This window comes from Salmo trutta, chromosome 28, assembly GCF_901001165.1.
Source record: "Salmo trutta chromosome 28, fSalTru1.1, whole genome shotgun sequence".
Taxonomy (NCBI): domain Eukaryota; kingdom Metazoa; phylum Chordata; class Actinopteri; order Salmoniformes; family Salmonidae; genus Salmo; species Salmo trutta.
Window position 1 is genome coordinate 36,202,865 of NC_042984.1, and position 16,727 is coordinate 36,219,591.

The following is a 16,727-nucleotide window of genomic DNA, read 5'->3' on the forward strand; positions in this document are numbered from 1 at the left end:
CTACTGGCACACAGCTCGGACACCCATGCATACCCCACAAGACATGCCACAAGAGGTCTTTTCACAGTCCCCAAGTCCAGCACAGACTATGGGAGGCACACAGTACTACATAGAGCCATGACTACATGGAATTCTATTCCACATCAAGTAACTGACGCAAGCAGTAAAATTTGATTTAAAAAGATTAAAAAAACACCTTATGGAACAGCAGGGACTGTGAAGCAACACAAAATTGGCACAGACACATGCACACACACACATACGATAACATACGTACTATACATACACATGGATTTAGTACTGTAGATATGTGGTAGTGGTGGAGTAGGGGCCTGAGGTCACACAGTGTGTTGTGAAATCTGTGAATGTATTAAAATGTTAAAAAATTGTATAAACTGCCTTAATTTTGCTGGACCCCAGGAAGAGTAGCTGCTGCTTCGGCAGCAGCTAATGGGGATCCATAATAAATACAAATACAAAGAGAGGAGAACAAAGAGAGAGACATTGTTGTCGTCTGGACTGACCCTGTTGTACAGAGATGACATCAGCCATGACTTAAGAGGGACAAATGTATCAGGGACCTCTGGTCCAGCCCAGTGGTCTGTGTCAGAGACTGGCCTCTCTACTGCACTAACAAAGTGTGTGTGTGTGGGTGTGTGTGTGTATGTGTGTGTGTGTGTAGTGAGCACTGTATTCATGTGTGAATAATAGACTCTGGGTATGCACAATCTTTGTGCAGCCCTCTCCAAAGTCTTGAGACGCCACACATTCCTCTGTGTCCTTCAGATTGCTGAAGGGCCCTTCCACTCCTTTCCACACACTCCCAGACCCCCTGCCTGGCTCACACTCCTCCCCTCCAGCCTATGAGCCCTTTTAACCAGCTTTAGTTAGCTTTAATGGGCTAAATTAGCTTTAAATAGCAGCTTAACGAGAGGAAACAATTTCCCAACTCAGTATGGCAGAGTGGAGGAAAGCCGCAGTAATACGAATACTGTTCCTAATACACAAATCCCCTATAAAACCCATTCCATATTAGTGTTGGTCTGGTATTCCTGACCTGTATCCAGTCTTCTTTTTCCTCAGCTGTCCTGAAAAACAGAGGGAATGTTTCAACAACAGCACTATAGCTATTAATACTTCTATGAGTTACTGCTGTGCCTGAAATGTTGTGTTTCTGTTACAAAAGGCACAGTTCTACAGTTCTCCCATGTAATTGCCCCATAGTTCTTACCTGGCCTGTAGCTCTAGTGAGCGCTGCTTGCCGATGATGGCAAACGTGTGAGGGAGGTTCTGCTTCACGTTCTCTTGCACCTGAAGCCGCAGAGGAGAACAGTGCCACTTTACCTCTGAGATACTAAAGAGCAATGTCCCTTCTACGCGTCACCCATTCAGAATGGAAGGAAAATAAGTAACAAGAGAAGAGAAGATGAGCGGCTTCCGTTACCTCCTTCCTGACCTCCATCCCAGCGATGTCGATCCTCTCTCTCACACTGAACTTCTGCCCCATCAGCCTCAGCTTGGGAACGCAGTACAGCACCATGTTGTTGAACTGCAGCACGGACACGCAGAGAGAAGGGACAAAGGATGAGAATACACATTAAATAGACACATGAATACACACACGCACTTTGATATAGTCCCATTCCTACACATTCTCTTCATTCCAACTCCTTCTGCCACTTACCAGGTAGAGGTATCGGTCCTGGGCCGTCCCATTCTTGGCAGACATCTTCTTGATGTGTCCCTCTTTGATGAGCTCGTTGGCTGGGTTCACGATGTCCTCCTCTCCCCCCAGTCTCTCATAGACCTGCAGCAGTTTGTTCATCTTCTCCTGAGGAACATCAAGGATAAGGAACAATGTGAAACACACACATACAGAGCAAAATAATACATTCATTTAAGTCAGGGGAAACAGGAGCTATTGAACTAAAACTGTTGAGACAGAAAAAGACACGATAAGTCACACCAGAGGGCAGAAGTGTGACTGTGTGTGTGTGTGTGTGTGTGTCATAGAGACAGAATTCACTCTTCTGCAGGCTGTGAAACTAGTGGCAGGAAACGGCAGCATCCTGTCTGCACTGAAGCACCCTCCCTTCCCGCAAGTCATCGCATCTAATGCAGTTTGGACGCTGACTGGCTAGTTCTACGAGCTATTCCCAAGGAGAGTAACTACTGTCATCTGGGGAACTATTCAAATGTGTTGTGTTTTGGTCTTTGCACAGTTGTTTCATTATTCAGGCCATGTGATGTTTATTGCAATTTTTTAAATCATCAACACATGTTTAAATGCGTTGTATCCACGTTTGTGGTTGTATTGTGTTTTTAAATTGTCAAATAAAATCAATCAATCAAAACTCTCTCCCTCCTTCCCACACTGTTGTGTACTACAACACCACCATCATGAAAACCATTGAAAAGTAGGAGAAGTATGTCAGAGAGATTCACATATGGAGGGAACAGAGAGGGCTCCAAGCAGAAAAAAACATAATCTTACCATTTTCCTGATGGCAGCATTGGAGTGGTTGGCTGCTGTGGATATGAGTTCCAGTGCTTCTATAAAACACACACAGACAGTGTTAGACCTGTCTGCAGCAACTCTACATAACCATGCATCAGCCCTACACATTTGAAACACTCACTGTTTATACACTGAGTGCATAAAACATTAGGAGTTTGCACCCCCTTTTGCCCTCAGAACAGCCTCAATTCGTTGGGGCATGGACTCTACAAGGTGTTGAAAGCGTTCCACAAGGATGCTGGCCGATGTTGACTCCAAAGCTTCCCACATTTGTGTCAAGTTGGCTGAATGTACTTTTGGTGGTTGACCATTCTTGATACATGCGGGAAACAGTTGAGCGTGAACAACCCAGCAGCGTTGCAGTTCTTGACACACTCAAACTGGGGCCCCTGACACCTAATACCATACCACGTTCAAAGGCACTTAAATATTTTGTCTTGCCCATCCACCTTCTGAATAACAACATCAATAAGGGATCATAGCTTTCACCTGGATTCACCTGGTCAGTCTATGTCATGGAAAGAGCAGGTGTTCCTAATGTTTTGTATCCTCATTGTATATACGACTCTTAGTAATTGAATTGAATTGAATACTGTGACAAATAGGTCAGTGTCCAACCTTTCACTGCAGCCAGCCTGTGCATCATCAGACTATGGGCCTACTGTAAATGACCATGCATCAAACATATACAATGTTTGTGTTACACAGACAGGGAGAGTGGTAGACCTCTCCTACCATGTACATTACCCAACATCAGAGACGCACATTCTACATTAAACACACACACATTAACACACACTGCATTAAAGTCATGAACTACATAAACAGAGCTGACGTTCCCCTCTACATGACCAGTCGTAGGAGAGTCCTGACACACCGCGGTGGATTATGCAGGCTTTACCTAGACATTACTTCAAACAGGGACAATGTACAGTACAAGGTTATGGTAAGGTCACAAGACATGGAGCTTGTAGAGTGGCTAGTATCGGTCCTAGTTTAGGAATGGTAGTGAGGGACAAACAGACAGAGAGACAAACATACATACAGGTAATGAGTGGGTGATCAGTGTGTAGATACAGACAAACAGACAGACGGACAGACAGACAGACAGGTAATGAGTGGGTGATCAGTGTGTAGGTACAGACAAACAGACGGACGGACAGGAAGGCAGACAGACATACTCTCCGTGTCCTTCCTGTCCAGTGCATCATCAGGCAGTTTCTTTAGATAGTCCTTGAGCAGGAGCTCATAGCGCGGAATCCTCTGCACAGGCTCCAACATGTGGTGCTGGAGAGTCAGGTTCCCACACACATCCTGCTTCTGTAGGGATAGAACACACAGCAACACAGTTACACATACAGTACTGTAAACATACTGTAGGTACACCACACTTTAACGCACAGATAACAACAGCATACGTTACCATATTGATTCTGTGGGAGAGATGCCACCTACTTGTATGTTCTGGACCACACTCTTGAACTGTGATGACCGCTGGCTCCATGTATTGACCAGGTCCATAGCACGGTCAAAGTTCTTCACGTACTCTCCGTACATCTTCATAAATGGAGCCAGCTTCTGGAGGATGTCTCCAATACGTGGGTTTGAGTCCCTAACACACAGAACACACACCCGCTCATAGGGCTTAAAACTCTCAAAGAAATTCAACAAAAAAACTCATGGTAGATTTCCATGTCTATTTTTGTACTGTACTCTGAACTTAGAGTATACTTGCAGTACACATTCCATTCAATGTAAAATTACAATATGGAATTCACAGAAATAGTAACCTACAGTACATTTACTGTTTAATGTGCGCAGAAGGCGACAGGTGGAATCCCTCTACATCATTTCTATGAAACAATAATCTCTAGACAGAGAGAGACTAGCGTTGGCACACACACTTTTGGTAAATTTACTCCCAGCAGATGAAGACAGGTGGATAATGCCCCCATTCTACCAGCCTGGCACACCAACATTGTGTTACTTTTTTATTTTAATATTTTTTTTACCCCTTTTTCTCCCCAATCGGTAGTTACAGTGTTGCCCCATCGCTGCAACTCCCATACGGACTGAGGAGAGGTGAAGGTCAAGAGCCGTGCGCCACACTGGGAGAAGAACCTCCCTGCCGGCCAAACCCTCCCCTAAGCCGGGCGACGCTGGGCCAATTGTGTGCCACCCCATGGGTCTCCTGGTCGCAGCTGGCTGCGACAGAGCCTGGACTCGAACCCAGAATCTCTAGTGGCACAGATAGCACTGCGATACAGTGCCTTAGACCCCAGAGCCACTCGGGAGGCCCTTACTTTATTTTAATATATATATATATAGTTGAAGTCGGAAGTTTACATACACCTTAGCCAAATACATTTAAACTCCTGACATAAATTCCTGACATTTGTTTTAGGTCAGTTAGGATCATCACTTTATTTTAAGAATGTGAAATGTCAGAATAATAGTAGAGAATGATTTATTTCAGCTTTTATTCCTTTCATCACATTCCCAGTGGGTCAGAAGTTTACATACACTCAATTAGTATTTGGTAGCATTGCCTTTAAATTGTTTAACTTGGGTCAAACGTTTCAGGTAGCCTTCCACAAGCTTCCAACAATAAGTTCAGTGAATTTTGGCCCATTCCTCCTGACAGAGCTGGTGTAACTGAGTCAGGTTTGTAGGCCTCCTTGCTCGCACTCGCTTTTTCAGTTCTGCCCACAAACTTTCTATCGGATTAAGGTCAGGGCTTTGTGATGGCCACTCCAATACATTGACTTTGTTGTCCTTAAGCCATTTTGCCACAACTTTGGAAGTATGTTTGGAGTCATTGTCCATTTGGAAGACCCATTTACGACCAAGCTTTAACTTCCTGATTGATGTCTTGAGATGTTGCTTCAATATATCCACAAAATTTTCCTCATGATGCCATCTATTTTGTGAAGTGCACCAGTCCCTCCTGCAGCAAAGCACCCCCACAACATGATGCTGCCAACCCCTGTGCTTCACGGTTGGGATGGTGTTCTTCGGCTTGCAAGCCTCCCCCTTTTTCCTCCAAACATAACAATGATCATTATGGACAAGCAGTTCTATTTTTGTTTCATCAGACCAGAGGACATTTCTCCAAAAACTACGGTCTTTGTCCCCATGTGCAGTTGCAAACCGTAGTCTGGCTTTTTTATGGCGGTTTTGGAGCGGTGGCTTCTTCCTTGCTGAGCAGCCTTTCAGGTTATGTCGATATAGGACTCGTTTTACTGTGGATATAGATACTTTTGTACCTGTTTCCTCCAGCATCTCCACAAGGTCCTTTACTATTGTTCTGGGATTGATTTGCACTTTTCCCACCAAAGTACGTTCATCTCTAGGAGACAGAACGAGACTCCTTCCTGAGCGGTATGACGCTGCGTGGTCCCATGGTGTATATACTTGCGTACTGTTTGTACAGAGGAACGTGGTACCTTCAAGCATTTGGAAATTGCTCCCAAGGATGAACCAGACTTGTGGAGGTCTACCATTTTTTTCTGAGGTCTTGCCTGATTTCTTTTGATTTTCCCATGATGTCAAGCAAAGAGGCACTGAGTTTAAAGGTTGGCCTTTAAATACATCCACAGGTACACCTCCAATTGACTCAAATTATGTCAATTAGCCTATCAGAAGCTTCTAAAGCCATAACATCATTAGCTGGAATTTTCCAAGCTGTTAAAAGGCACAGTCAACTAAGTATATGTAAACTTCTGACCCACTGGAATTGTGATACACTGAATTATAAGTGAAATAATCTGTCTGTAAACAATTGTTGGAAAAATTACTTGTGTCATGCACAACTATAGTTTGTTAACAAGAATTTTGTGGAGTGGATGAAAGTTTTAATGACTCCAACCCAAGTGTATGTAAACTTCTGACTTCAAGTTTATTTAGTAAATAGTTTATTTAGTAAATATTTCCTTAACTCTATTTTCTTATATCTGCATTGTTGGTTAAGGGCTTGTAAGTAACCATTTCGCATTGTCCCTGGTCTCCTCACCATTCTCCAGTGATGCGTGTCTTGAGCTCAGGGAGCAGGAACTTGTGGTGAAAGCAGTAGATGGAGGATATGTTGGAGAAGATCCCCGTTATCACGTCCTGAGGGATTCCAGCTTCAGTCAGCTTAGTGCAAAATACCTACAAACAACAGGAGAATAATGATAGAAATGATATTAAACACACAGTAACATTACTAACTACATTACTATAAATGATATAACAAACGATGGGCTCTTTGATCGACTAATCTTTTTTTATAGGGGGATGTGTATGGTGGTTAGATCTGTCTGTCATCATCAGGTCCATGACCTTTCACCTCCCTGTCAGTCACCCAACCACAGGCCTGCGTGCACCTGAGTTTCCGTGACAAACGGTACCAATGTGAGGGAGCAGAGGCTTGACAAAAACAGGAAGCAGCTCTGAGATTAGCCTACTGTCTGTGCCAGCACATATCCTTTTGTCTGTAGTCATGTATGTGACGGTCAACTTCAACAACAAATATGTATATCTCACACCAGATATAAAACAATATGAATATGGCCTAATATGGGAGGAGTAGGCCTTCATTAAGGACAGTGAATTCGGAAAGTATTCAGACCCCTTGACTTTTTCACCATTTTGTTACGTTACAGCCTTATTCTAAAATTGATTAAATAGTGTTTTCCCCTCATAAATATACACACCCAATAATGACAAAGAAAAAACTGATTTTTATAAATGTTTGCAAATGTATAAAAAATACAAAACTGAAATATCACATTTACATAAGCATTCATACCATTTACACAGAACTTTGTTGAAGCACCTTTGGCAGCGATTACAGCCATTGAGTCTTCTTGGGTATGACGCTTCAAGCTTGACACACCTGTATTTGGGGAGTTTCTCCCATGCATCTCTGCAGATCCTCTCAAGCTCTGTCAGGTTGGATTGGGAGCGTAGCTGCACAGGTCTCTCCAGACATGTTCGATCGGGTTCAAGTCCAAGCTCTGGCTGGGTCACTCAAGGACATTCAGAGACTTGTCCCGAAGCCACTCCTGTGTTGTCTTGGCTGTGTGCTTAGGGTTGTTGTTCTGTTGGAAGGTGAACCTTCATCCCAGTCTGAGGTCCTGAGCGCTCTGGAACAGGTTTTCATCATCAAGAATCTCTCTGTACTTTACTCCGTTCATCTTTCCCTTGATCCTGACTAGTCTCCCAGTCCCTACAGCTGAAAAACTTCCCCACAGAATGCTGCCACCACTAGGCTTCACTGTCATTCAGGCCAAAAAGTTCAATGTTCGTTTCATCAGACCTGAGAAGCAAGATTCATTGAACTTTTTGAGAGTCCTTTAGGTGCCTTTCGGCAAACTCCTAGCGGGCTGTCATGTGCCTTTTACTGAGGAGTGTCTTCCGTCTACTATAAAGGCCTGATTGGTGGAGTGCTGCAGAGATGGTTGTCCTTCTGGAAGGTTCTCCCATCTCCACAGAGGAACTCTGGAGCTCTGTCAGAGTGACCATCGGGTTCTTGGTCAACTCCCTGACCAAGGACCTTCTCCCCTGATTTCTCAGTTTGGTCGGGCGGCCAGCTCTAGGAAGAGTTTGTGGTTCTAAACTTCTTCCATTTAAGAATGATGAAGACTATTGTGTTCTTGGGGACCGTCAATGTAGCAGAAATGTTATATATGTTCTATATTTTAATACATTTCCAAAAATGTCCAAAAACCTGTTTTCACTTTGTCCTTATGGGGCATTGTGTGTTGATTGATGAGGAAAAAAATTATTAAATCCATTTTAGAATAAGGCTGTAACGTAACAAAATGTGGAGAAAGGGAAGGGGTCCGGATACTTTCCGAATGCACTGTATGTGTTTTACCATGACTTGGTGTGTATGTGTAGCACATTGAGATGTGTGAAACTTACTCCTCAGCCTTAAGTGTCCACATTTGCGACACTCAAGAGCTAGCGACTGGTAGAGGCGCTTGAGGGAGAACGGTAACGTGTGTTAATGAAGCCGAGGCCCCAGGTTCAAGCCAAGTATGTGCCGAATCGGGAAGAAGTGGTACTCTCTAAGCAAGCAGTCTGACGTCCTTTGCGTGTGGTTGTGTTTTTCAGAGTACACAACCCACTGTGTGTGAGTGTGTGTATACCTGGTCTAGGAGGTTGAGTCTTTTGACATAGGCCTCCTCAGTGTGAAGGAGCTCTCTGGCGATGTTCAGTAACCTCTGGGTCTCTGAGTACTGAGGGAGAGAAGAGGACAAAAACAGTCAGAACCATAGCATACCATATAGAATACACTCCCTACACAAACCTACATTAGACCTGTATCATCCATTAAACATATGCCTCTGGGCCTATGACCTTTGAGAGAGAATATCAGCAACATTAACACAAAACATATTAGTTGAACTGGGCCTGTTGGTGAAAGCAACCAAACTCTAAGCAGTGATTACATATAAGATAAAAGTGGTCTTAAATGGGGATGTCCGCATGTGCTCTTTTCATCTCGGTTTTTGAATGAAACTGGGCCAACCTCATAATTTGTCAGTGCATGTTGTAACAATCGGCAGTCAGCGCTGCTTTACTGAGAGCTGAGTTAAGTCACCAATACTGTGTTTACTAGTGGAGCTGAGATGACATGTAAGGTGCTGCGGATGTGTATTCAGTTTGACTACTTCAGGAACAGCAATTAACTTAATGGATGAAATGACATTCCTGTGACATGAGACTGAGACCAGTCTTCAGAAAGGGAGGGTGTACTACATTGTGACATTGTGTTTTGCAACAGCTGTCCGGTACACAATCACATGCACGCACAAAATCAGGAAATTGGAGGAAATTGTGAAACATACACTCTTAGAAAAAAAGGTGCTATGTGGAACCTAAAAGGGTTCTTCACCTGTCCCCATAGGGGGACCATTTAAAGAACCCTTTTTGGGTCCAGGTAGAACCCTTTTCTCTTTCAAGTATTTCAAGTATTCCACCTGGTGGCAGAAAAGCCTCACAACATTAGTAAACAACAAATTCATACAGTACAAAACAACTCTGACAAACAATTGACAGCGAAAACGAAAGCAATACAAGTGAAAAAGTTTGGGTCCCTTTGGTTCCAGGTGCAACCCTTTTGGGTTTTATCCTTTTGGGTTCCACCCTTTCCACAGAGGGTTCTACATGAAACCCAAAAGGGTTATACCTGGAACCAAAAGGGGTTCTCCTATGTGGACAGCTGAATAACCCTTTTGGAACCCTTTTTTCTAAGAGTGTACAGTAGAGAGATATGTCCACAAACAAACACACATTCACATACTGTAAGCATGACACACACACTTGAATACACTCACATACACATACAAACAATATGTCTAATCTATTTCTGTAGCAGACTATGCTAAAGACTGAAAGAAGAGAATAGATTTCTTTCTTTTCCTGTTTCAATGTGCATCCCCAAAACCCACATCCTCTGCGACAGCAGTGTCATTAAAAAACGATCAACATGTCAGCTATTAGTGTCAGAGAAGTGGCACTGTTCCCTCAAACCCATCCACACTCACCTTTCCTCTGGGCAGTAATGCTGATATCAGGAAACATAGGATACCAGAGATCCCTTCCACATGAGGCAAAGGGTGTTGGCTGCCAATTCAGGGCGTATGTGTGTCTGTGTGTGCTCATGTGTGTTTGGTGTGGTGCCTAGGTACAGGGTGTGTCGGGCTTTGCCCCATTATAACAATGCTGAGGGGATAAAAACTGACTGTACTGTGCCAACACACAACAACTCTAACCAGAGTTTCAGCTCCCACTCACACACCCATCCTGTCTCTTTCTCTTTCACACACTCATTTTCATTACACGCTCTCACTTTTCTGCCTCTCTATTTTTTCTCGACCTCCTTTTCTCCCTCTCCCTATTTTTGTCTGATGTTTCTTGACCTTCCCGCCATCCTTTTATTTCAATAAATAGACAGTATTTTTCTGTCAGGGGGTTCATGAATACCGGTATGATGCGAAGTTCTCTTTTGGAGGTGTCGGTATCACTCTCACACAGATCAATGGTGGAAACAGTAGCTGAGCTGAGCGCAGTTTTGTTTCTGTCTGTCCTCTAGGAGTAGCAGTCACAAGCTCCTGTTACAGCCCTGGGCAGGTACTGTTTTCCTCCACACCCCACAGCACATCCATTTTTAGATATGGCATAGACGCTTGTGACCACCACACACACTTGAGCGTCTGAAATAGTGTGTGTGTGTGTGTGTGTGTGTGTGTGTGTGTGTGTGTGTGTGTGTGTGTGTGTGTGTGTGTGTGTGTGTGTGTGTGTGTGTAGGCCCAAATACCCATAACAAAACACCTGAGTCTAGACAGCCTGAAACTGACACAGATAACAATAGAAAGACAAGTTACAGTTGCTGAACTAGGGACTAAGGAGATTGATTAGAATGTGTGTGTGACTCACCCTGTGTACCTCTGTGTGTGTGTCCGCCTTCTCCCCTCCCTCTGTCTCGCCACTGCTGACTTCATCCAGGTCACTGTCCTCGTCCTGCGTGGAGTCACGCTTGTTGCCCAGTGTTACGCAGCAGGACACGCTAGTCTCTGTCTCCGTGACGCTGTCGTAGCGCTCCTCCTCGTCGATGGCGTCCTCGTTGGGGAACACCTCGCCCTCTGCTGCGCACGATGGGCTGTCAATCCCGCTGTCCCGGTTGGGAATCTTCCCGTTTCCGTTCTGCTCCGAGGACTGTGAGTCCGGATTGTCCTGGAGCTCATGGGAAGAGTCTCTCTCCTCCCTCTCCGTGTTGTCAAGGCAACCAACTCGATCGCCATGGACGACGTTGAGGTCGTCCTCTGTAGAGTCCAAATGAATGTCGCCGGGGCCGTCAATGCGGAGTGAGGCCAGGCACGAAAGTTCCCTCAGCTCGGTGACCTCATCAGTCTGCTCCGAGACGATAAGAGCAAGTTTGTCGGCGGGGGAGGGTTCCCCAGAGTCCTTTGCTCCTGCTGACCCTGAAGGGGCATGTGCTGTGGGGTCAGGGGCAGAGCGAGTTGTGGTTTTGGATGTTGCGTCCATACTCAGGCACAAGTGGAGCTGATTCCTCGGAGGGACGCCAAGAATTGGAACCCTGGGATATAAAAAATAAACACTTGTGAAATTAAACCTCTCAGTTTCAGTCTTGGTTGGGCTGAAACCACAACACACCACCAGAGCCTAACATTCCCACAGACAGAAGTGTGAAACACAGGTTGGGTAACATCAGAAAAACAGAGTGTGTATTACGTGACAGAGGGTAAGAGAGTGTGTATTCCGTGCAAAACATTCAAAGTCCTACTCATAGTGTATAACAATACCCACATCATAAATCATCCAACAAAATATAATGATGTGTGTCACACCTCCAGTTTTTTTACACACAAACACATGCACAAAACACTCCTCTGATGCATCAACAGGGCAAGAGCACCTTGTGGAATACCCTACCCCCTGCAGGACAGTACAGTACAGTACCTGGAGTTCTCAAACCTCTCGATGAGCAGCCCCACGCTCTGGGCCTCTCTCTGAGACTGTGTGGCCAGGCCAGGTGGTGTCTGGCTGGGCCGTGGTTTGGGTGGAGGTGGAGGGGCAGGCAGAGGCCTGGAGGGGGCTGGGGGAATCCTCTTGGGCTTCTTGTCCTGTCCGAGGACCAGCAGGAAGGGGGGTTTAGGGGGCACTGCAGGTCCAGGTCCAGGAAGAGGGGTGATGGAGGGAGGAAGAAGGAAAGAGAGAAAAAGAGAGAGACGAAGTCAGGTCACTGGCGTAACCACGGAAAGAGTCCTGTTTCAAGTGCCCCGTTGAGTTCCGAGAGAGAAAGCCTCCATTACTGTATTCCAGATGGCTGCTGCTGCTACCTCCTACAAATTACAAAACCACAGTCCAAATACCACCACAAAACACACCATATAATCGCTAAACTCTGAGAGTAGGTTCTCGAATGCAGCGCAGGAGACGGTTCTGATCGTGCTTCACAGAGCTAAGACAGCTTCCTGATTTCAGAACAGGATGCGGAGATGAGTGTGTCTAAGTCACTGTGGTTTCACAGACAGAGAAAGAAAAAACATTCACACGCAGTCGCACAAATTACAGGCCGAGCGTGGTCCAGAAACAGACTGCACAAATGGCCGCCCACGCTATCAGAAGCTAAAATACTACTGTTTGGCTAGCTACATGTTCTTAAAACATGGTTACTGCAGAATGCATTTAGAGGACAGTAGGCTTTCTCTATATCATTTATTTAGGCCAGTCTTTGCTGTGTTCTTGGTATTGCATTAGGGCTGAATGAGGAAGCAGGTATCTCTGCCTCAGCTCTCTCTGTGTAAGGTGCCTCTGCTTCCTTCCTCTCTGATTGTGTGTGTGTGCAGCTACAGCACAGTAGAGAATGGCAGGGTGTATCGTGTGGAAATTAAACTTATGCATCAACAGGCAGATAGCATGAGGCAATGGTAGGACTAACAAGGAGTTATATTTAGAGCCATCCATGTGTCTATCTGACTGATGCGTTTGTGGGATAAATACTGTTGCGTGTGAATGGGTGACCTGACCAGGTAAAACTCTGGGTTTAGGCTGATAAACACAAGGTTTTATATTGTACCAACACTCTTAGTCAATGATAATGACAATATTGATATTATAAACAACTAGTAGTAGTGCTGAAAATGGTGATAAACCAACAGTGTACCTTGAGGTTTCTGAGAGGTGGGTGTGGCTGTGGGCTGGGGGCGGGGCTTTACGGCAGGCCGGACGTGACATTGTCTGGGAGGGGGCAGGTCTTTCTTCGCCAGCCGCGGGGAACACAGGAAGTCCACCGATCCACACTGGCACTGTAGAGAGGAGGGAGGGAGGTCTGAGAGAGAGAGAGAGAATATATTAGATTGACTGAGTGCATTACTTCCATTCACACAACATGCAGGAACGCAACCTGTTCGGAAGCAACACACACTCTTAGATATAAGGATTTCGAAAAAGGAGAATCCTTTTGGTTCCAGGTAGAACTCTTTGTGTAAAGGGTTCTACCTGGAACCAAAAGGGGTTCTTCAAAGGGTTCTCCTGTTGGGACACCCAAATAACCCTTTTTGGTTCTAGATAGCACCTTCTTTTCTAAGAGTGCAGTATTACTTTGCCTATAAAGAGACAGCACGAAAGAGTCATGGCTGAGACCAAATACCCAGCAGCTTCAGCCCCAGTCCAAACAGAACTGACTGATGCAGTTCTATACAGTCCCAGCCCCAGTCCACCTGAGTGGTGCAGTGCAGTGTGTTACTGTAACAGTAGGAGGTGAACAAACGACCTTCACCCCAATGCCTTTGTCATGCTGCAGTGAGCAGAAGGAACCAGAGATGGAGCAGAGAGGAACCAGAGAGGAACCAGAGATGGAGCAGAGAGGAACCAGAGAGGGAGCAGACAGCCCCTGCATCAATCCTGACACCAGGCCAGGGGAGAGAGAGGTGAGGCTTCCGCCTCAACGAGTCTACAGAGAGCTCTTTGATAGGCCTGCCTATATTTAATACATCTCTATATCCTGATCCTCTATCCTTTCAGACTGTCTGGGAGTGATACTGGCCTGTGTATGTGTGTGTCTTACTTTCTCTCTGTATGTCTGTGATATCAGGCTTTTTGAGAAAGTGTGTGAGCGTGTGTGTCCCTGTAAAAGCGAATCATAACCCACTCAACAGAACTACAAACAGTGGGACAATGAGACCTTTAGCAGCTAGCTAGTTACATCAGGGAATTGTCTGTCAGTGATTCCAATCATGTGATGCCTATAGGGGCTTTGTGAAATCCAGTCAAGTGAATTGAAGTGTGGACTTTGTAATGAGTGCTGTCTTGTGCAATATGTTGGTAGGGTCACATAATGTATGGTTTGTGTTTGCATTGAAAGAGGGGGAAGTGTGTGTTTACAGTATTTCCACAGTATACAGTTCACAGTTTAGCAGACGCTCTTATCCAAAGTGATTTACAGGAGAAATTAGGGTTAAGGGCTCAACGGCAGATTTTTCACCTAGTTGGCTCTGGGATTCAAACCAGCGATTTTTTGGTTACTGGCCCAACACTCTGTGTCTGTGCGTTTGTGTGTACGCCTATGTGTGTGTGTGTGTGTGTGTGTGTGTGTGTGTGTGTGTGTACTTATGTATTACTGTGCCTATGTGTGTGTTCCTGTGTACTGTATGTGTGTCTATGTGTGTGTGCCTGTGTGTGTGTGTGTGTGTGTGTGTCTAAGTACTGCTATGTCTTTGTTCCAAGGGCCCTTATCACAGCCTTTGTTTAGACTGGCTGTGTGTTATCGGATGTGGTTGTCCATTAGACGTCAACGATAACCCCGGCAGTACATTATGATAATGGCTATGTAAACTAACATCCACATTGCTCTATCTCATGCAGGCTTAGGGGCTGTATCTATTCACTCCACACGCATCTCCAAAGGATTGGTTCGGAGATGGTAGTGAGACCCCTGAGGAGCGCTTCCATGTCTAATTTGGTGTTTTCCAGCCCAGCTTCAGCCTGCAGCTTCAGTCACGGAAGGCAGAGCTCTGTGAGTCTGCAATAAGTCCTGCTACGCTGTCTGCCCACATGAGGCCCTGCTGAAGGCTGGCTTTCCCACCATGTTATACAATTTTACCAAACCACAGAGGGAGACAGAGAGAAAGAGAGTTTACATACATCTGTGAAAGACACATATTTTCACTTCAGACATAAACAGTATCTGTAATACACAGCCAATAATACGTGCAGTAACTGGGTCAATAGATGTACAGTAGCAAATCCTAAAATATAGCCCAGTTCCAGCTCTCACCTTACTACCGTTGCAACAGAAATTGACTATACACTGTAAAGGGGTTACCGTAAATTTGACAGTAATTTACAGGCAGCTGTACATCTACTGTATTATACATACGGTACCAAAGCAAGTAAAATATTGTATTATAATGTAAAAAAGCTAATTCTACCTTAATCAGAATTAATGAATGGATGAATGAAATTCATTGAGGGGAGGGGTATGATTTCACAGTACCGTAATTTCCGGACTATAAGCCGCAACTTTTTTCCCAGGCTTTGAATGTCACGGCTTAAACAATGACGCGGCTAATATATGGATTTTTCCAGCTTTCACATTTTTCTCTCCAAAAAAACACATTCTGTGACGTGCTCAGTTTTTTGGCGGCATGAAGCTTTCATTAGACCAATGAAATTGCCGAACGGGTTAAGGTCAAACAACTTTTTTGTTTACTGTTTAGATTAAATCGAGCGCTCTCAAACTTCCCATCATTCTGATTACGGTAGTCATTTTGTCACCCTGATTCCTGGGGGCACAACAAAGTATTTGCAGCCACTCGACATCAGTGTAAATCGTGCATTTAAGGTGGCGCTCCGTGTTCAGTGGGAGGCTTGGATGACAAGTGGGGAGAAATCCTTCACTAAAACGGGCCGCATGCGAAGAGCAACTTATGGTCAAGTCTGCCAGTGGGTCCTGACAGCGTGGAGCATTGTCAAAAAATCCACTATCATCGACGGGTTTCGAAAGGCTGGACTGCTGCATGTTGAAGAGGGCTCAGCGGGGGATTTGCCTCCGGATGAAAGTGACGAGAGCGACAATGAAAACGATCCAATATCGGATGAAGCAATTCTGAGGCTATTCAACTCCGACACCGAAGGAGATGGTTTCAGTGCACAGGAGAAGGGCTTCTGTTTACTGCAAATTTTTTCTTTTTTGTTACAAGCCATGTTTCGTTAAAGCCTATTTATTTGTGTTACAAGCCGTGTTTCGTTAAAGCCTATTTATTTTTGTTACAAGCCGTGTTTCGTTAAAGCCTATTTATTTTTGTTACAAGCCGTTTCGTTAAAGCCTGTGTAAAGTTCATATGTTTCAATGTACCGGTAGGCACCTGCGGCTTATAGACATGTGCGGCTTATTTATGTTAAAAAAAAAATACAATTTTAATTCAGTGGGTGCGGCTTATATTCAGGTGCGCTTAATAGTCCGGAAATTACGGTATTTTACAAGGGATGGTGTAGGCAGGTTGGCTGCTAGGTAAAGTGTTTACACATTACGGGATATTAATTCATTTTTGGTGTTTTATATTACTTGCATTTCTAGAAGCCGTAATAAAGCCTTCCGGACTGGCAGTGAAAGGGCAAAAATACCAAAACGGCATGGCATAATGCTCAACCATTTAAGGTTTAAGAGTAGTTGCCCTTCCAACCTGTCCCCTAT

General features: G+C 44.8%; 1 protein-coding gene across 4 annotated transcripts in view; it reads right to left on the reverse strand.

Moving 5' to 3' along the window:
- Positions 1–16,727, reverse strand: part of fgd (faciogenital dysplasia) — a 95,266-nt gene that overhangs the window by 9,205 nt on the left and 69,334 nt on the right. For 2 of the 4 annotated variants that reach the window (XM_029719839.1, XM_029719843.1), the window contains exons 2-13: positions 13,197–13,361; positions 11,990–12,191; positions 10,946–11,606; positions 8,653–8,742; positions 6,531–6,667; positions 3,974–4,130; positions 3,700–3,838; positions 2,495–2,553; positions 1,685–1,831; positions 1,445–1,549; positions 1,232–1,311; positions 1,058–1,088 (exon numbers count right to left, since the gene is read on the reverse strand). In XM_029719839.1, the coding sequence (XP_029575699.1) occupies positions 1,058–1,088; positions 1,232–1,311; positions 1,445–1,549; positions 1,685–1,831; positions 2,495–2,553; positions 3,700–3,838; positions 3,974–4,130; positions 6,531–6,667; positions 8,653–8,742; positions 10,946–11,606; positions 11,990–12,191; positions 13,197–13,361 (1,973 nt within the window). Of the gene's footprint in view, positions 1–1,057; positions 1,089–1,231; positions 1,312–1,444; positions 1,550–1,684; positions 1,832–2,494; positions 2,554–3,699; positions 3,839–3,973; positions 4,131–6,530; positions 6,668–8,652; positions 8,743–10,945; positions 11,607–11,989; positions 12,676–13,196; positions 13,362–16,727 lie in introns of those variants that run through there. The other 2 variants (XM_029719841.1, XM_029719842.1) reach the window with 2 other exon arrangements.